Source organism: Montipora foliosa, chromosome 10 (assembly GCF_036669935.1).
Source record: "Montipora foliosa isolate CH-2021 chromosome 10, ASM3666993v2, whole genome shotgun sequence".
Taxonomy (NCBI): domain Eukaryota; kingdom Metazoa; phylum Cnidaria; class Anthozoa; order Scleractinia; family Acroporidae; genus Montipora; species Montipora foliosa.
The window spans coordinates 13965635-13987352 of NC_090878.1; the positions used below are offsets into that span (position 1 = coordinate 13965635).

The window sequence follows — 21718 nt, forward strand, 5'->3', positions numbered from 1 at the left end:
GCTCTTTAAGTAAATATTTATGAACAGGTGGTTAGTTTTGAAAGACGGTGCTTTTAAATTTTAATCAACAATTCAGGGGCACCCAGCGAGAATATAGTTCCAAACCAGTTTAACATAGAATTGTTAAACGCATTTTAGTATTTTTATTTTTAAAACAGTAGATATAGGCAGGAGCCTAGGCACATTTTTATCCCCTAAAAAATTTTCATCTGTTCAGATTTCCTAGCTGAAAGTTTAGTGATCCGAAAATTATAGGAATTAAAACTTACCTTTTCGAAAATTTCAGCCGGAAAAAAGGCTCCCAAAAATTCTAGGTGACCTTTTTAGGGTAAAAAGCCGTTAAAAATGAGTAATTATACCATTTTTTAGATTTTCGAAAATCCAAGGACGGGCAGGCAAGCAAGAAATTTTACAACAAATGTTCCGAAAATCGTCTTCCGAACAGATATTTTCCGAAAATTGACCTTGGGTGCCCCTGCCAATTTGATCTTCCCTGCAAATTTAGTTCCCGTCTCTAGTTACTCGACATTTCAGCCAAATCGAGAAACCTTTTCCTTGCAGTGATCTGTGAAAACGGAAACGGAATCTTTAATTGCTGACTGCAACCGACGGGTTTAAAACACGGGTCATATTCCACAGGTCACTCGATGCAGGTCATTGTTTTACCTTTCGGAAAGAGTAAGGCCCTCTTTAAACGTCGCATTTCACATGTGCCAAATCTAAGGCAAATGAGAAAAATCTATTGTTTTCGCTCATTTGCATTAGATTCGGCACATGTAAAATGCGACGTTTAAAACACGGGCCTTAGTAGCCCTATCCCTCAATTTGCCTAACCCTAGGCCTAAAACCAACTTTGGCCTAGGGTTAGCCAAATTGAGGGTTTGGGTTACTTTCCAAAAGTTAAAACACTGACCTGCATCGAGTGATCTGTGGAATGTGACCTGTGTTTTAGACCCGCCGGACTTCAACGGACGTTATCGATTTCGACAAAGCCATCTTCGCGATAAATGACACTAGAACAGGATACCCTGAAATGTGTCATTCAGTGCGTGATTAAGCTGATTTAAAGGTGCTTTGTTCTCCCTGGGTTCAAACGCGATACCACTCGGAGGCAGCCTCTCGCAGCTGGCAGCGCTTTGCCGGAAAGACGTGTTTTGTCACCTTGAAAGACGTGTTTTGTCACCTTTAAATTGCGGCAAAATTCTATTCGTCGGGTGTTTTGTTCTCACAACTGACAGCTAAACTTTTGAGAAAGCACTTCTTGCTTAAGGACATTTCCACTTCAGTACAGAGCGAGGTGGAATTTTGAAACATTCAAATGACAATGATATTGTTGATGCACCAACCAGAACCTTAATTAAAAAAGAATCATCGGTAATATTAAATTTGACAAACACCTCTTTCCGCAAATGTGCCAAATCCAAAAGAGTCCTTTGTTTCAACTGGAATGAAACGAATCTAACCAAATACCGCAAATCACGTGATCTTTTTCGCGCGCAAAATCAACCAATCATCGTGTAATGTTTTCGTGTGCTCGAAGTCCATCTCATCTGGTGTTGCATTTTGTCACCTTTTTTCGTCAGATGCGGTAGATTCGTGTTTGAATTTTACTTAAAATCCTAAAGGTGAACGACACAACTGCAGTTGGTTTGAAGTGGAAATCTTTGAACTAGCAATACTGCTAAACTTCGAGGAAAGCGATCACAAACATCGAAGAACAACATGGCGGATGACTGGGAGGAAGATGGTGGCTCGACCTCTGTAGTGAGTGAACGCGGTTTTTTCTGTTTTCAACTCCCTCATTTATAAAACCCTGCGGCGTAGAATGCATGTTAAAACTGGCTTTGTTTGTATCTCACAGAGTTCATTTGGTGGTGGAGGTGGATTTGGCCGGGGCAAATTCGGAAATCCCAGTGGCAGCACTCCAGGCGAAGAAGCTCCGAGACGAAAGGGTTTCGGCCGTGGCGGCTTTGGCGTGGCGAACAGCAGCGAACAGATGAATGGCTTCGATTCTGGTAGTAGCGAAAACGGCTTTGGCGGTAGTAGAGGCTTTGGCCGTGGTGGCGGTGAAAGAAGCGATTCCGATAAACCAGCACGTGGTTTCGGTAGTGGACAGGGTGGAGGAGGTGGTGGTGGTGGTGGTGGTGGTTTTTCAAGGAGCGGCGGATTTGGATCCGGAGGAGGCTTTGGCAAGAAAAAAGATGACGACTTTGAAGATAGTAGTCCAAGCTCTGGTAGAGGGGGCTTTGGTGGTAAGAAAAGCGGGGGATTTGGCGGTGGTGGTTTCTCAGGGGGAGATGATGGAGAAGACGGTGGAGGCCGTGGTGGTGGTTTTGGTGGTGGAAGCAGTGGAGCTCGCCGGAAGAGTGGCGAGGAAGGTGGAGGAAAAAGTGGGGCTTGTCATAAATGTGGGGAAGAAGGGCACTTTGCACGTGAATGTCCACAAGCAGGAGAACCAGATCCAAGTAAGTTTGTTCATTACCTTTTCTTACAAAATCAATAATTTGACCTCAAATATTAATGTAGCAGTTAGTTAGTGCTTGACAAAATTACTGTTTTAACTTATTTATAAATTTTACAAGATACAGTGTCTAAAAAAAAAAAGTGTTAAATTCCGAAATTATGAGATCCAATAGCTAGACTGCCAATCTCGTACCCAGAGTCCTCGGGCTTTTTGGGCAGTGGGTGAACACCCAGAGAGACTCTGGGATAACGGACTTAAACTTATAATTTTTTTGATTGGGCGCTTGCATAACAATGTCAGTCTGACAGGAAATTGATAAGTAATTTGGAAACCCCAGAGTTTGGAGGGAGAATCAAAATCAAAAACTACAATCCTAGACAAAATTGTTGGGAAGGTTAGCACTTTTGAAGTCTTCATTGCTTCTCTCCCCTCCCCCCTCCTTCAATGTTGTGCAAAACTGAATGGTTATAGTGGAAAATTGTTGACTTACCTTCCAACATTGAATAGGGGGGAGGGGGCTATGCCCGGGGGGGGGGGGGGGGCACTCCCATATGGAACAGACGGGGATGCTTGTTGGAAATTTTGAATTTAACCCCAAAAGGAGACCATCTGGGCGTAACTCAAGCTTTTTGTGACCCCTAAAGGAGACCAATCTGGGCATGGCTTAAGGAAATTTTGACCCTTAAAAACAAGTTAAAAAGAAAATTTGACTTCTGTTTCTCTTCGCGGAATTGTCTTTCTTCGCGGAACCCTAAACGAGACCTTGGCGGCTTAAAATATTGGCGCTTTGCCCGGAACACCCTAAGCAAGACCAAAATCCAAAATTTACACCCCTAAGCGAGACGACGAGCATCCCCGTCTGTTTCATATGGGAGACTCTCTCTGGGTGCTCACCCGCTGACCAAAAAGCTGGAGGACACTGGCCGTCTGCTTTAGTCACGCAAATAAGCTGAAGAGTTGAGGGGATAATATTAATTGGGAGAGAGTGAGAAGTAAGGACTGCAATGGTGCAATGGGAAATTGGGATTGGTTTGTTGACAGTGGACTGCTGACAGGTTTTTTTGACAAGTTAAGTAATGCTTGTCAGATGTTGATGTAAATCTGTCTTCGGTTTTGCAAGGAGAAGAATCAATCATTTATCCCTGAAATGGGCAACATTGACCCCAAACAAGAGCAGAAACGATAGATTGAATCAGTTGAATGAATGCAGGGTAAATATTCCCACACTCCAACGCACATGTTGTTACTGGTTATTTTAAGTCTTCATTTACATTTTTCAATTATAACGAGGTTTGGTTTCTGATTGCGTCAGTTACAGCAAAGCTTGCAGTCCACACTGCAAGAAAGGATTGGAGTCTCCCCTTTTGAAAGCTTATCGTGCCGCATTGGAATTAACGTCACTAAAAAACCGGCACCATCAAGGATGATGGACGGCTGATTTTGGTTGTGAAATAAAAGTACAAATCATAAGTATTTTCTGCTGCTTCACTGTTTTCATGATAAAAATTCATTTATACTGGCAGGTGTCGGAAAAAAAAATGTTTTGAATTGTCCAGCGGGTGAGGTAAATTGTCTTCGGGGCTCCTTTCTATTTGCAATGTTAATTTTTATCATTTTGCTTATTTCACCCAACATTATTACTTTGCTGCATGCCAGAAACTTTGTTAGGAAAATTGGCGTTTAAAACCTTGCAGCGTTAACTGCGTGAAATATTCAGGCCTTTGCGTAACTTGAGCCGTGTGCTAGACGGCGAATCACAAACATTTGCATAAATACACGCAAATGGAAATTGACATTTTTGATTTCCTAAACTATCATCTCCACTTTTTACCAAACATTTACCTTGATGTGTGTTCGCTTATCTCAAAGCTGCGCTGTTGATATTAATTTGGGTTTTTTCATTGTAGATCGTCCTGCCCCTGTGACATATGTTCCACCAACTCCGGATGAAAGCGAGGAAGCAATGTTTCGTTCCATTGAACGTGGTATCAACTTTGACAAATATGACGAAATCCCTGTAGAAGTAACTGGGAAAGGAAAAGAAACAATTGTTCCAATACAAAGCTTCAGCCAAGCACAGTTATATGAAACATTCCAAGAGAATGTCAGAAAGTCAAACTACACAAAACCAACACCAGTTCAAAAGTATGCGATACCAGCAATTCTTGGAGGGAGAGATGTAATGGCATGTGCTCAGACAGGATCAGGAAAAACGGTAAATTTAAAACAAATGTGTTCATTTGCCTCTTACAAAAGAAAAGATATCTCTCGCGTCATTCGGTGTTGGAACAGATTCTGGGAAGAAAATAATTTTCATTACTCTTTCTGTGGAGAGAGGGAGAGAGAAAGAGACCATTTGTACTGTGACCCTATTGGAGAAGACCAGGGGTAATGGCAATTGCATTGAGCTGTTTTTCATAGCAACTCATTTGGAAACGTTGAAAAGCATTCAAGAACATTCTCAATGCATATTTAAACATTTGTAATGTTCCCCAACAGAAATAAAAACGTTCAATACCATTGGAGGGAAGAAGGAGTGAACTGAATTTGATTTGAAGACATGAGGTTATGCTTTTCCGTGAGGGCTATGTGTGTGTTTGAAAGTTCCCCAAAGATAAAAGATATGTGATACAAGTCTCTGGTTGATATACAGTACCGCTCAAAAGTAAGTTACCACCCTCTCGCGAGACGAGACTTACTTTTGAGCGGTACTGTATGACTTTCCAGCTATGCTGGCTTCTATGCTAGGCGAGTTGATGGCCCGTTTATCATTCTCTGTTCAGTCCAGAAAAGTGCCGACAAACAAACACCAGCAATTGCTATAAACTATTATTTGCCATTGAGAATAACCTCTGATAATTTTCTAAAATTCAAACAAACCGATAGATGAATACTCAATGGAGTGCTTCCTAAGTGACGGGACTATACCTCACGCTAAATCAGGTAGCTAAGTCTGTGACTTAGCTTTCCAGTGATATCATTGCTGAAAGAATCGACGTGATAGTTCCTAATAATACGCAATGTAGTGTATTTTCAAGGTACGAACATGTCTATGTTTATAATGACCAGTTGATAGTAGAAACGCCTTCGTAATTAACTTTCTCGGTAAAAATGTTTGGAAACATTGTCAATGCATTTGAAAAACGTTGGAAGATCATTGTGAAACATTGAACAAAATTGCCCATGATCGATGGAAATGTTGTAATGCATTACGAATCATTGGTAAAGGTTAGAATGGATTGTGATGCATTCGAAATGCATTGAAATGCATTTGAACACAAATTTCATTTATCCTGGTTTTCTCGAATAGTCACATTTTAAGTGTTACATACTGAAGCATTCCATTGTTCAAGCATTGTTTAGAGGATAGCTTATGGAAGACAAGACCTGTCATCAATTCGATGACTAATAATAAATCATTCTAATCTCCTGCCTATAGGCTGCCTTTCTTTTGCCTGTGATGACAGGAATGCTGCAGAAAGGGTTAACGAGCAGTTCCATGATGGGTGGTCCTCAGTGTCCTCAAGCATTAGTCATCTCACCAACTCGAGAACTTTCCTGTCAGATTTTCAATGAAGCACGCAAATTTTCCCATCAAACTATTGTTAAGCCTTGTGTGGTGTATGGAGGTGTCAGTGTGGCTCATCAGTTGCGAAAACTTGAACATGGATGTAACTTGCTTGTTGCGACCCCAGGGCGTCTAAAGGACTTTGTTGAGAGAGAAAAGGTAGGTCATTCATTAGGTACTTGGCGTGCATGGTATTTGGGTTAATAAAGCAGTTTTCAATTGCGTGTCGAAAGTAATTAGTGAATTGCATTGGTTTTGCATTACTTCACTCAGTTATTGGTCAAAGTTCTCGCACCACTTTTTCAACCAATCAGAAGTGAAACCAAAACCAATCGTGGCTTGTGTGTGCACATTTCCCTGCGCTTTGTGTCGTCTATGTGTAATAACTTCGGGTTTTGATTGGTTTACTGGATTGTCTCCGTCATTTTTGATTGACCAGAGTAATTACTTGGTTTTGGTTTTACGACACTTGATTGAAACTGGCCCTACCAGGAGTTACTAATAGCAAGTGAAGATTACCTGTCTAAGGCACCATATACAAGGCTGCTGCCTAAGAAAATTTTAAAGGGGCCCTCAGAGCTAAATGCTGAGAACTGAGGAGCCCAACATATGAAGTGAAAGGTGTTGCTGTGAAAAATTAAGGCGCCCAGAGCTATTCTTTGGGAGCCCCAGGCTACCGGGTTCCTGTTAGGCGACATCCTTGATATATATGCATAATTTACTAGATGAGTCGAGATGCCATGCAGACGATGCATTTATTAAAGCACGTCTATTGAAAGTATGAGGATGTGGATTGTGGCTAAAAATGGAAATTTGGAGTATGAAAGTCAAATTACATTTGCCATGAAAACTGTTGGAAAAAATATAACCTTACCTACTGATCGACGATTGCGCAAGGACAATGCCTCAAAGGAAAGAGGACCACCAGTCAATGCCAGTGAGCCTTCTGACTGCATCTTCCCAAAATCAACCAACCAAAAAAATCTTGGTGAATGGATTGAATCTTGGAACGCCTATATAAAGACTTGGTAATTCAAATGATCTAGACTCTTCCTTCTTGCAAAAGGTATATTTCAACTTTTACTCAGGTCTCTCTCAAGAGTATTCAGTATCTTATACTGGACGAAGCAGATAGAATGCTGGATATGGGATTTGAAAGTGTGATAAGGCAGCTTGTAGAGACATTGGGAATGCCAGACAAATCTGAGAGGCAGACCCTTATGTTTAGTGCAACATTCCCAGAAGAGATCCAGCGTCTGGCCGGGGACTTCTTAAATGATTACATATTTATAACTGTGGGAAGAGTTGGAGGGACAACTTCTGATATTCAACAAACTGTCATGGATGTATCAGATGAGCAGAAACGAGAAAAACTGATGGATTTGCTGAGTTGTTCAGGTAAACAACAGACAACTAAATGTCTAATTGTTGTTACTTAGGTTTTTTGTATTTCCATGTGGAGACGAAATTAACCACTAATAATATTGCTTGACTTTTTACAGTGCAGACCAGAAGTAAGTGTCCTATGCAGACGCAAAATGCACGCACGTTTTTTGCACACACACGTTTTCAAATGTGCGTTTTTCCTTTTGTTAAGGCGGTGAAATACGAGATACAAAAACCCTCAACTTGGCACGCAACATTGTTTCGTTGCAAGTTTGGGTCGATGTCTCACATTTTTCACCTTGCATGGTCAACATGTCGCGCAACAAAAACATTGTGGGTTGAAGAAAGTTGTTGCGAAAAGTAGAGCGCGGATCTACTCTGAGCAACAAGTTTTGGCTTTGTTGCTCATTTTTCATCAAGCTCACAACTTGTTGCACAACAAATGTCCTCGTGTACTAGCAAATCAGCCAATCAGCGCCCTGCATTTCTTCAACCCGCAGCAAATGTTTTTGTTGCGGGTCAAGTTGACCACGCAAGGTGAAAAACGCGAAACATCGACCAAAACTTGCAACGAAACAATGTTGCGCGACAAGTTGAGGGTTTTTGTATATTGTCTTTCGCTGCCCTTATTCAAACTCGTATTTAGCTGTGATGTTCATTGTTCGGCGAAACAATAGACAGGCAATAAAATGAATATTTAATTCCTGTGATCAATTTACCAGAACGAAACGAATCAACGTAGTTAAATTTCTTTTCACATTCACTGAATGAAACACAGTGAAACTCCTTTGTCATCCCGTCGCTGACCCCTGGTCGTTATTTTGACCTTTTCGTTGCCGAAACTGGAGCTTGGATTGTTGACATACCCAGATGCCCGTCAACGGAGGAAATAATTATGCAGACATTGAAAGAAGTTGGGCATGATAAGTTGTTACCTTTCTGAAGATTTATCTCTCTTTTTTATAGGATCAGACAGGACCCTTGTTTTTGTGGAATCCAAGCGAGGGGCTGATTTTCTTGCCAGCTTGTTATCACAAGAAGGTTTTCCAACTACAAGCATTCATGGGTAGGTGAACAATACAAAACCTTGTTGAGTTTGTTTTTCCACTTGAGTTGTTGTGTTAAGTCTCTTATGCATAAACAAATACAGAAAAAGCCACTGACTGTCAACTAAATGTTGAGGTCATGCGCTGTAACAAGAAAATGTAAATTGTTGTCATTTTAGTGATCGTCTGCAGCAACAAAGAGAGGAAGCATTGGAGGATTTCAGAAAGGGTCGCTGCCCTGTCCTTATTGCCACAAATGTAGCTGCACGTGGCCTGGATATAGACAATGTCAAGCATGTTGTAAATTTCGATCTTCCATCAGAGATACACGAGTTTGTCCACAGAATAGGAAGAACAGGACGCATTGGACATCAAGGAAAAGCGACAAGTTTCTTTACACGTGGGAGGGATGATAAGATTGCCAGGTCCCTCGTCAAAGTCCTTTCTGATGTAAGTACAGCACTGCCATGAGTATTTTTGTGTGAAATTCATGTTATCTGTGTTCAGGAAAAGCAAGTTGAGTTATCTTAATGGTTACATGTACATACAATACAATACAATACATACAATACATACTTAATTGACCGCTCCCCATAGGGGCTTTTCGGGCCAATGAAACACAACGATACGACAGAACAGGACAACAACAACTGTTGAGAATCCCAACTGGCTGGAGGCAAACCAGTTGGCTGTTTACAAGTGCAGCTGGGAAGTTGAACCAGGGACTACCAGGATCAAATTCAACGAGTGGTCAGAGCGAGTCTTGAACCCGGGATCTCCGGATCTCAAGGCAAGTGCCCTAACCACTGGGCCACACTACCTCCTATACATGTACCTTGAGAGAAAAATTATTATTATTATTATTATTATTATTATTATTATTATTATTAATATTATTATTATTATCAAGGAAATTTCACTTAGTTTTGTTAATTGGCTCAGATGGAAAAGTACTGGATTTTAATGAATTGCTCCAAATTCCATCCAGAGAAAAAGAAAAGTTGTTTTAATTGTTTTTCTTTTTCTTGAAATTAATTTGAAGGCTTGTTGCTTGAGAACTGATTGGCTTTAGTTGTAATCCAATGCCCCAGGGCCTGCTAAAGCGTTTCGAAGTGCCTAAGAAACGCAGAGACAAATTAGACTGCTTAGTGTACGAAATGCTTTTTATAAGAGCGTTAAAGCCAAATCCCAACGTGCAATCAGACTCCATTCGTGCGAAAGTATTTAAAATTATAATCTTTGCACCCTCTTATGTTAATTCCTCGCACCAAAATCGCTTTAAATGTTGCAATTTGCATGATCTTTTTTATATTTTCCTTGATAATGGAGTCATGACTACTACAAAACGTGGGATTTTATCGTTCGTTTTTACAGTTTTATGTTTTAAGAAATCTCTTTTAATCCAAAGTCTGTTTACTTTAACTCCAGTGGTGCCAAGCTTAAAGTAATCTGTCGTCTGCTTGAAATAACACTTAACCCATTAACAAGTAAAGTCATCTGGCGTTAGACCAGTAAAATACTAAGTATGGCCGGCATTTCTGAAGAAAAACAAGAGCGCGTTTTTTCGTAGTTTTCATTGCAGTTAGTCCAAAACCAGAATTTTCTCAACAATTTGGTCCAAGATTGTAGGATGCCCACAGTTGACAAGTAGGTCAAGTCCCATGGATTATGGAATGGACATCGTTTTTGACTGGTTAAAAATGCAAGTAAACCCCCAACATGCATGCCTACATAAATTATGTAAGAACACCTCATTATGGTAAATAAAATTAATGATAAGGTGGTTACATGGTTTTGTAGATGCAGACACTGATACGGTGTTTTACTTGTGAAGGTTAAGTGGAAGATGGAGGCGCACAGTTTTGAAAGAAGAGGGTTCTTAGTTAAATTGTCTTGTCATCTTTTACAGGCTTCTCAAGAAGTTCCAGAGTGGCTTGATGAGATTGCAGAGAGTGCCGTAGGTACCAGCTATGGCCCAGCAGGTGGACGATTTGCTTCTAGAGATACAAGGAGACAGGTATTGCCTTATTGTTGTTGCCGCTTGATGTCAGTTTCTTTGGCAGTTTAAAATTAGACAAAATGAGAGATTTGCTAGCCTTTGGAACAACCTTGTCTTAATTAAAAGATTTAATAAGGGATTTAACAACTGCATCACTTAGTGGAGGTTGGGTGTCTGAGACATCCTGGAGCGAGTGTCTAATTGGCATGGGTGAGTGGGTCGTGGATCATGGGTGACTCGTTGGTCGTGGATCCCCAACCCATTTTTTTATCAAAGACTGGAAATTCTTGAAACAGACAAGACCGAAGACAAATTTGGACTGAGCACTGAGGGAGCTAATATATATCTTTTTTTATCTTCAAACAAACACTACCCACGACCCACCCAATTTAGCCTCACCCCCTGGAGCTTCCACTCTTCTCACTATTGGAAGCCAGCTCCAAGATGGAGACTGCAACTGTGGCTGGAAAAATCTGACAACCCAGCCATGAGCCCCCATGCAGCCTAGAGGTTAAGGCACCCATCATCCTGACAGTGGAAAGAAGGGGGAGGGGAAAACCGTAAATGCTCCACACAAAATGCTCCTTCTTTCTGCTTCACAGTTTTTGGGAGGAAAGATCAAGATTTTGAAATCTGTGAAATCAAAGCAACAGGATGTCTTTTCTGAAGTGTTAGTCAGTTCAATTGATGTAACATGTAATTTTACCTAACAAATAAATGCAAATTGGGAAAATGATAAATACAGTGACCGAGCTCCTAGAGGGGGGACTGGAAACTAGACATTAAAAGGCTTTTTTCTTAAACCGTTAGTTAGCAAACAATTTGAAGCTCAAACTGTCAACATTTTTACAAGAGATCTATCAGTTTTTCAGTTGTTAGCAAAATAGATCTGTCTGACAGATTTTTAACTAATTATTTCTACACATGATGATTTTTTTTTTCTCACTAAGGAAATCCTGAAATTTTAAGGTGGGGTCATACAGTTTTAAAGAAAAAAGGCCCATGAAATGTCTAGTTTCCAGTCTACTCCTGATTTGCATTTATTTGTTAAGTAAAATTACATTATTTTTACATCAATTGCAGTGACTAACACTTCAGAAGAGACATCCTGTTGTGTTAATTTCACAGATTTCAAAGTCTTGATCTTTTTGTTCAGAAAACTGCAGGAAGCTACTTTAAACCTTCAATGCTAAATAACTTAATTTTTTGATATTTTACAGTATGGTGACAGCAGAGGGGGGCGTGGGGGAAACAGCGGTGGTGGGGGTGATTCAGGATGGGGGACAGAATGGAACAGCGATAGCACCAACTCACAAGTCAATGGCACTTCAGCCTGGTCCCCTGGCGGTGGTGAAGAAGAAGAATGGTGATTTTCGCGATGTCTTTCATCTTAATTTTCTACAACAGTTGGCTCCTTGTTTGGATTTGTGTTCCAGTTGTAGTTGGATACATTTTTGTTCAAGTTAGCTGTTTGCATCGGATTGTAAAGTTTATTAGAGTTATTTGGACCATACAGTTGTCTCTGTTGCTGAGAACTATGCCTCTTTTTATTGTGGAGATAATTATCAATGTGTGGGCAGGTGGTCCAAAAAACTTCGGCATTCCCATTTCACAGGATAAGTGCTTTGTAGTTGTTAAACCATTAAGGGTATTATGTGGGCATATCTCTAATTGCTGTTATGTAAATAGTGGAACAAACTGTACTTATCTAGCATCCTGGAGTTGGCCATGAAGCTGTGGTTGTTTTTTTTTTTTGACAACTTTTCATTTTAAAAAGGGGATAACGTTTTTCTGGCGGTGAAAAAGAGGCTGTTGTATTTCGAAGTTGTATGCCACATAGAAGTATGGTTTTCCCAAATACTGAAAAGCTATTCCTAAGGTATTGCAGCACGTTTCAGGTGAAGAGAGAGAGGAGGAGGGAAAAAAAGGATGAAAACACTCTATTCAACATGGACTGTTTGGTCCTTTGAATGAAGACTTTTGAAAATCTGTGCAGGGAACAACAAGTGTAGGTTGCCAGAACCAGCCTAGACTGGCTTCAGATCTTGGATGAGATTTGATAGCAGCAAGTCTGTCTGACGATGGCAATCTTTTCTTTTATGGCACTTTGTTTGTGGCCAGTTGTTGTGAATGTATCACATGACTGCTAAATGTATGGCTTCTATGACAAGCTATAAAATTTGGAGTTTGGAACATGCAAGTGGCCCCCTTACGGCTTGTTGTTGGTATAACACAGACAACTGGTGAATGAATGAACGTAACAAATGTTCAGTAGGAGCTTGAAAACTTGCAAAAGTGTGGTTCATTTAATCAAATCCAGAAGTTACAGAGAACAGATCATCATGTTCCTCCTGGTGATAAGCTTTTCATACTTAAAATTAAACATTTCGTCATTGATGCTTTACTACAATTAGTATTGTGTTGGAACTATCTGTGGTGATATGAATGAAGACTCCCTAGGCTACTGGAGTTTTTGACAATGTCTGTTCCTGCATTACCAGTTGGGAGAGAAAGCATAATTTCCAGACAAGGACCATGGCATTTAAGGAGTGACAAAACTGATTAAATCCACTACTTATGCCTCCAAGCCTCTTTGCAATGAATGGCTACAATGGAATTGGCTTAGCAACAAGGTCTGTGTTGACCATTCTGGGTTGCAGCCTTTGCCTTCTTGAAACAAAAACCTTTTCATTGGAAAATGTGGTCATTGGTGGCAGTTGTACCTTGGACTAAAATTCTGTCTTCAACAAAGTTGTGACTAAGGCATATTGACAAACTAAATTGAAACAACTCTACTACTTTTTAAACAGCAGACTGACGTTGGAATCCACATTCACCATGCCTGGGTATTCTTGCACCCAAAAAATGATTGGATGGTACCAATAGCAAGATTGTAACCTGGTGCACTAATGACTTGACATTTTTTGACTTGACATTTTTTGACTTGACATTAACGTTTTGCAACTGTGCGTTTTACCTCACCGCAGTGGTGTATGAAGACCCAGGAATTTCTTTCAGAGTGCAGCATGAAGTTTAAAAGGAAATTTTGCCGACGAATTGCAACATAGTTTAACAACTATTTAGACAAAGTATGTTTTAATAGCTACTTGTAAGTTAATTAGTGAAGTTCCAGACAACTTGTTTGTCTGCAAGAAGTTACACAACCTTGTATTAGTGAAAAAAGTGAAAATTTTGATTAAACAATTATTTTAAAATAATATTGACAGCAGCATTTCCTTTTATTCCCAAGCTTAAAGTATAGTTTAATTGGTGGTTGTTGATCAAACAGAAATTATGCCAAGGCAACTTTAAGGTTCTTTGCAGTGTCTTGGGAGCAAAAATTGGGAGTTTGCTCTTTGTTTCTTGGGCTTGGGAATTGATGGAATAATACTTGAGATGACAACACAAGGCAATACTTTAGCCCAGTTGTAGAAAAACCACTTATTGGAAGAGGATTACGTTCTTCATTGAACAATTAAAGTTGTTTTAGATAAAATTAATGTGTGTTGTTTCTTCAAAGACTGTTCCATTGCCATTAACCCATTGACCCTCAGGTGCCCTTTGATGCCCCCAGTTAAAGAGTGAAATTATCTGGTGTTATACAGAGTAAAATCTCTTTCCCAGGGGTCAGTGAGTTAACCCATTGACTCCCGGGGGTTCCCCATTGACGAGTAAAAAAAGTCTGGCCGGTTTGGGTGTGAAAGGGTTAAGGTGTTTGATAAAACCAAAAGGGAGGTATTTATCAGATAAATTGACCCTTTTTCTCTCTCAAGATTCTGTGCAATGACAAAAGGGATAGGGTGTGAAATTGTGAAATAATTTTTGCCTAGATCTCTACCAACCTTGTTCCCAGGGTCTCTCTTCTTCACCTTCCCATTCCTTCAGACTTCGTGGGAAGGGAAGAAGAGAAACCCTGGGAATGAGGTTGAGTACACTTCACTATGTAAAACATAAAGCGAGCTTTACTCTCCTTGGAGGATATTTTGCAATGAGAAATTTGAGGATATAGAGCGTTTTCACATGACGTCACGGTGGCCATTTTGGTGTTCCAAAACAAAGGGGGATGGTGGCTATGATGGTGTACCAAACTAATCCTCTGGGAATTGAACTCCATTTTTATGCAAGTTCTTTCTTTTGTTGCAGTAATACAATATTGCTGCTGGTCATGTGAGTGAAATCGCTCCATAGCCCCCAAACCATAACATTCTTAAAGTTGACAAGATTTACTGCAGGTGTTAAAAAATTAGGTTTTAAATAAAGTCAAAGCTTGACCCCGACCAGTCATCTGAGTCAATTCCCACCTGGTCAGACTTTTTCCTATCCTTGTGTGAACCTGTTGCATTATGATTTCTAACACTCTGTTGAAGAATGAGGAAGTATTTCAAGGTACACTCTAGTAGTTAGTTTCATTCATGAGGTCATCAACCTGCACCTGAGATTTTAAAATAACTGAGGAGAAAGTGCTTTCTTTGTAATTTTATCTACAAATGGCAAAAACAAGTCCTCTTTGAAGATAGCTTAGACATTGACACATGGCTCTTTGGGGAGTTGTTTTGCATGAATGGGTAACTTGGATAAATAAATTTTAAATGGGCTGCTGGTTGATGAGCCCGACAACTATTTGTTATTGACAACTAAAAAACGCAGTGTGTGGAACGAGTTATCAACAACTAAAATAAACGCTAAATTTAAAGTTGTCGACAAGTAAGCAGTTTTCCTTTTTGAAAAGGGAAACTGCCTACTTCTCGACAACGCGTCCCACACACTGCGTTTTTTAGTTGTCAACAACTAAATGTCTAGTCTGTGGAGGCATAAAATCTACTTTTTGGCAAAAAATACATTGTTATAACTTATTTACACATGTCATGTGAAAGTGTTCCAGAAAAAAGGGCAAAGCGAATAATGCATCTTTACAATTATTTTTCAGTGGTGACAATAAAAACTGTCATGATTCTTTCTTTACGGTAGCCTTTTAGCTCTCCAGTGTACGAATTGCTTGTCATATTATTGTATTAAATGCCCAAATTACCAGATCCAATAGACTGCCAATCTCATACACAGAGGCCTAGGGCTTTTTGGGCAGCTTGTGAACGCCCCGTAGACTCTGAAATAATGGTAGTCTTGCCGCAAGTCGACCTCATGAGAATCCTAGGAGAAAATGTTTTGGCGGGCAAAGCGTGACTTGTCTAGCTTGCAAGGTTTTCATTTGTGTTTGGCGCCAAAAAGGGGATGACGTCATTCTATACAACAAGGCAATGCCTAATAGTATAACAATAATTTTGGCGGAATTTGGCACCCCATACCCATTCGACTTCGGGACTGCGGGAGCAATAGTTTTATTGGTCCTACAGTAAATATTACTTGACATTGGGAGTGGGGAACAGCGGAGCAAAGACACTAATGTGTTAACTGCTGGACCACAGGAGCAGTAGACTTATGGAGGGCGTGAGTGGCCAGGTATTTTTTACTCGCCAAAAAGGAAATAAAATTAAGAGTATTGTGTAGTCGATTAGGTAGCTCTGGGTGAAATTCCTAAAGTTGCCTTTTTTCTATAAACACTTTGTCTTCAGCCATCGTAGCTTGATTACAAATATAGCACAAACAGCGGTGATAGACATTTTAAAACCATGCATTTTATGAACTCGACACTTCGTATGCTAGTCACATACATTTTCAAAAGTATAACTGTTAAAAATTATAACCTTTAATAACCGTTACTTTTTTCTATTCTTGGCTCTAACATACTTCTGCCTACTTGGGTAATATTTAATTTTAACTACTAACAATTGATTGTAAAATAAAACTTCTCTATTTAGCTTCATACACAGCTAACAACTATTGAAGGACTTTTATTTCAATCCACAACATATAAAAAGATTGGTTTCTCCTGAGGCAATCATGCTTCACCATGATCTTGAGGCAACAAATGTTCAACAGCCCCCTTACCCCTCCCATACAATGCAAAATTACCCACAGCAACATCAACCATTAACTAGTCCCCCAGTACAAATCAGCTTGTCAATTGCCTAGGGTAACACCCTGCGAAGGATTTGGATTTCCAGGAAAACACATAAGGAAACTGAGGAATTGTGGCAGCAGTCGAACGTTATTTTCAGTGGATTTCATTACTGCGTGCAGTGAGCAATCTGGAAAAAAATACTGACTTGCACCACCAATTGACCCAATGCGTTGGTACATAATGCCGACATAGTAATGGAAACAAGAATATAGAATTTGCACTTTCTAAATTTATTATTACTTAACATCACAATATTGTTCCAAGCCCCATAAAGTTAACCCAAGATTAACTACGATTTTTATTCCAGTTTTTGTTTCTGACATTGCAGTTTCTGTTTATATTCTCTGTCCTTCAGTTTTGAGTTTGAGTTTCAAAACACAAGCAGTGAAAAACATTTTTTATACAAGAAATAATAACACTTTGGTTAGCTTTTCTGGGTTATTGTTATCCGACTTTCAAACAACCAAGCCATGTAATATATAAAAACCTAGGCTACAATAATATTATTAATAATTACTACATAACCATTGCTCATATCCAATCTAAAAACATATAAAAAAACATTGAATAATTTTAAAGGGACACTATCATATTAATTTTGTGGTAACTTTCATTCTAGCAATACTAACTATTGCACTAACAAAGGAGTAATAAAGCACGGATTCTTAAAAACAGACTTTAAGCTTAATTGGCTCTCAAAAATAAACTAATATTTGTTAAAATGGCAAATAGACAGCTGCAAATGTCAACTATAAAGAAATAACATTGACCTATTAAAATGAATAATCAAAAAATTACATGTTCTATTCCACTCAACCTTCGTATCATGTACTGCAAAAAAAAACTAGGCTACAATAATATTAATAGTAATTACTACATAACCATTGCTCATATCCAATCTAAAAACATATCAAAAAATACATTGAATAATTTTAAAGTGACACTATCATATTAATTTTGTGGTAACTTTCATTCTAGCAATACTAACTATAATCTATTGTACTAACAAAGGAGTAATAAAGCACAGATTCTTTAAGGGGCTAGGTCACGCAATTTTAGGCAATTTCAGCACTGATCGAATGGTCATGGAATTGACTAAAATATCAAAATAACTGTTCAAAACTATAGAAGAACTCTAACAAAACACGGGGAAGCCAAGAAGGGACATGGATGGACAAAACTGGAGAGGATTGAAATGGATTGAATTTGGGTAAATTTGAAAAACATCGGCCCACCTTTTTTCAAATTTATATCAGTCTATATCAAAATGTCATTTACACAGCTGGAAAATCATTCTCAGTTGTTATGAGGCCGTGATTTTGCAAATGAAAGACTCTTGCTCTGCCAATTTGATGTTAAGAGCTCATAATTAACAAAATTAAACAAAATACCTAAAATAGCGTGACCTAGCCCCTTTAATGTGCCCCTAACCCCAAAAATATTTTGGGGTTAGGGGCACTTTAAAAACAGACTTTAAGCTTAATTGGCTCTCAAAAATAAACTAATAATTGTTAAAATGGCAAATAGACAGCTACAAATGTCAGTATAAAGAAATAACATTGACCTATTAAAATGAATAATAAAAAAATTACATGTTCTATTCCACTCAACCTTCATATCGTGTACTGCAAAAAAAAAACCTAGGCTACAATAATATTATTAATAATTACTACATAACCATTGCTCATATCCAATCTAAAAACATATCAAAAACTACATTGAATAAGTTTAAAGGGACACTATCATATTAATTTTGTGGTAACTTTCATTCTAGCAATACTAACTATTGTACTAACAAAGGAGTAATAAAGCACAGATTCTTAAAAACAGACTTTGGTTTAAGCTTAAGTGGCTCTCAAAAATAAACTGATAATTGTTAAAATGGCAAATAGACAGCTACAAATGTCAGTATAAAGAAACAACATTGACCTATTAAAATGAAGAATTAAAAAAATTACCGGTACATGTTCTATTCCACTCAACCTTCGTATCATGTACTGCATTGACTCTATTGGCCACTTTATTAATTTTCTATTTTGCATTTTTTTTGTATAAAATAGTAATGTTACACTTTCTCATGGTATCCTAAGGAATATACAGACATGCCTAAAGGGTCAGTGTGACTATACCAAGAAAATACCAGTGACTTATTGGATATTCCATGTTATCATATGACCCATACAGTGCCCCTGTGCACCATTTTCTGGGATATCCATCGGAACACATTCAGGTGTTGTGTACTTATGGCATCTGTTAGCTGAGTATTGAACAACACTATCAGTCACCTGACAGCCAAGTTTTATAAGGCGATAGAGACTCTTCTTTTGCGACAGCTGTCATTTCAGCAAAAATGGTTAACAATACACATAATTTTTATACCAATACACAATACACATGATGTTCAAGGTGCCAACTAAGTGTTGACTGACATACCGACCAAGTGTCGACCAACAGTGGTGACCAGCACTGGCAGACTCTTGGTTGACATGTCAACAAGTAGTATCAGCTGATACTCAATCTACAGACTGATTCCTTAAGATCCGAAAGGTCCTGTTTGAGTTGACAAGAAAAGGTTTTCCTTCTCTTAGGCCTTGCAGGGCTAACCCGTATTCATCTACCAAGATTTGGAATCAGAGTTTTCCTCTCTGAGACAGGCTGCCTTTTCATGGCTGTGAGCCTCATCAGAAAACAGGATAAGCTCCAGCCAGATGGGCTCATAACTATACAGACTGCACCTTTACCTTACTTGATCAATTAGCATCAAACTGTGAAACTATCCCTTAAACACTTACAAGTAGTATTGTACCATACAAGAAAGTTGGGATTTCCTTCCATTTCTGTTCAGTGAGAGAAAAATAGGGAAGTTCCACTCCTGACAGACTAGTTTGATTAGCCACTTTCCATGACCAGGGATGAGCAAATTCAACATACGAGTTTTTCACAAGTTTTAACCAGTTTATAAATTATGTATGATGGATAAGATTAAAAACCGCTGACTGTTTTCAAGATTACAGAAAATATCCGCTACCCTGAATATGGTAACAGTGCAATGACATGGAATCTAATCTAATTACGTGGTCACATATGAACCGAAAATGGCTACAAATTTGATGGTGTAAGAAACATTTCAGAGGCACAAGCAAGACACATCAGTCACACCCAACATCTTGACATGTTTCTTGACAGAAATCAAGCGGTCGTGACTGCTCTCCGAGGAGAAAGGGAAGGGAATCTCTGTCTTGCAGGGTATGATACTGAAGCCGGGTTTACGCGGTAAGTAACTTCCAGGGATCTGAGCTCTAGTCATTAACAAATAAAAGTTCATCTTTGCAAAACTTATCATAATTTTCCGCTTGCTGGAAATTTTGATGTGTTACAATATGAGCATTAATAGTGTCACTCTCTAGGTTACCTTGAGAATCACGTACAATTCGTTGCCCTCTCCCTATGAACTGTACAAACTTCACTGGGGAACCAATATTTGTCATTATGGCACAGATGCTAACCGGTGGGTGGTCAAATCCCTCTTGGAGCATATCCACAACCACAACAAGCCTCACTTGATTGGTTCGAATTTTAAGCAATTTCTCTGGCAAGTCGCTTTTCGTCTCTGAAGTGTATGTGATGACAGGAGCATCTTTCCAAGAAGCATTCCAAACTTCCGCTACTAGATTCGCATGGACTTGGTCCTTAGCTATGGCAAAAGCCATGTGAGGGATGTTGTTTGGAAGCGGCGTCTCCCGGTCCTTTGCTTCTTGTATTTCTCTCACTTTTTCAAGGATGGTTAAAAAAATGTGGCACTTCTGGCGATCTTCCGGATCTTCTGTTCGAAATTTAATAACTCCACGAGGTTGCCCGGTTACTTCGACAAATTTCGTCTTGCGAATTATTCTGTCACGTATGGCACGTGCAAGACGCAACTCATACGCAAATGGTGGTTGAACCACTAGCTTCTTGTCACCTCTGTAAGGTGTTGCCGTGAAAAATACAACCAAAGAATGACCACGAAATTTAGCGATGATCCTTTTCCACGTCCTGGCCGGGTGGTGATGTGCCTCATCGACGATCACAAGTTTGAACATGTCATTTGGTAGACATGCTTCCCATGTTTCCTCTTTGAGAAACTTTTGGGCATTGGCAATAATGACCTCGTTTCCTTTCAAGTAGTAAGGACTGTTCAACTCAGCTGCACTCTCTATCTTCTTTCCTTCTGGTAGCGCTCGCAGCGCTTGTTCCTCATTGACAATCCCATAACGCAAGAAAAAGTTCTTTTGTGATCCAGGCAGGTGAGATCTCAGCATCTGCTCTTGAAGATGATCGCTAATATTCAGATTGGGTGAAATTATAAGTACTGGTTTGTCGAAGGAATGACGTGGGCGTCCAATAGGAAAGTTACCAGGCACATATTGCAGTCCTTCTGTTCCTAGAAAGTATGGAAGACAACATATAATGCCCGTCTTTCCACTACCCGTGGGCATCCACACCAATGCAATTTGCCCGTCTTGACTATGGAAGTCGAACCAACGCCGAAGACTTTCAAGAGCTTCCAGTTGAATGGGCAAAAGCTTTCTCTGGCATTGGTTTACCATAGCATAGCTGTAGCGGTTGAATTTGGGAAGATCAGCAGGGAAATCATCGTCTTCCATCGGCTCGGCCATTTTGTCAACCTCGTTACAATGATGAGATACAATGATTTGCTGTTAGTCTCTCCCCATACGGGGCTTTTCACGTGACGTCATCATTTTCTAAAATCCTAAAGAGCCACGAAAGTTTTTATCCTCATCAGGCATAAGAGGCGGTCAATTTATATCCATTTGCAATTTTAAAGCTCAATAGCGTGCTTCGTTTGGAAACCAGAGCATTTTGAATTTCTGAATTATGGCGTTGCGTGACACGAGGCGACGATCGAGTTTATTGAGAAATATATATTTGAAATATATATTTATCTCATGATTTTGAGGGGTGTCTCGAAAACACAGACCTCGAAAACGCAGACCACAGACCACAGACCTCGAAAACGCAGACCTCGAAAACGCAGACCTCGAAAACACAGACCTCGAAAACACAGACCTCGAAAACGCAGACCTGGCAAACAAAGACTTACTGTGGTCTGTGGTCTGCGTTTTCGAGGTCTGTGTTTTCGAGACACCCTGATTTTGAGCCTTTTTAGAGGTTAAAGCATTAGGAAAAGTGCTTAGGTAAATAGCTGTCTGTTCAGTACAGATGATCACTCGCC

General features: G+C 39.5%; 2 protein-coding genes across 2 annotated transcripts; one reads left to right on the plus strand and one right to left on the minus strand.

Moving 5' to 3' along the window:
* The first annotated feature begins 1529 nt into the window (after nt 1-1529).
* LOC137973263 (uncharacterized) lies at nt 1530-13959 on the plus strand. Its single transcript, XM_068820037.1, has 9 exons — nt 1530-1764; nt 1862-2465; nt 4372-4679; nt 5904-6191; nt 7121-7430; nt 8385-8484; nt 8644-8914; nt 10374-10481; nt 11684-13959. The coding sequence occupies exons 1-9, from the start codon at nt 1723-1725 to the stop codon at nt 11831-11833; spliced, it is 2181 nt and encodes a 726-aa protein (XP_068676138.1). The 5' UTR covers nt 1530-1722; the 3' UTR covers nt 11834-13959.
* A 2188-nt stretch (nt 13960-16147) lies between these two features.
* Nucleotides 16148-21174, minus strand: LOC137973411 (uncharacterized). The gene has a single exon (XM_068820209.1). The coding sequence runs from the start codon at nt 21138-21140 to the stop codon at nt 19782-19784; it is 1359 nt and encodes a 452-aa protein (XP_068676310.1). The 5' UTR covers nt 21141-21174; the 3' UTR covers nt 16148-19781.
* Nucleotides 21175-21718: the final 544 nt, after the last annotated feature.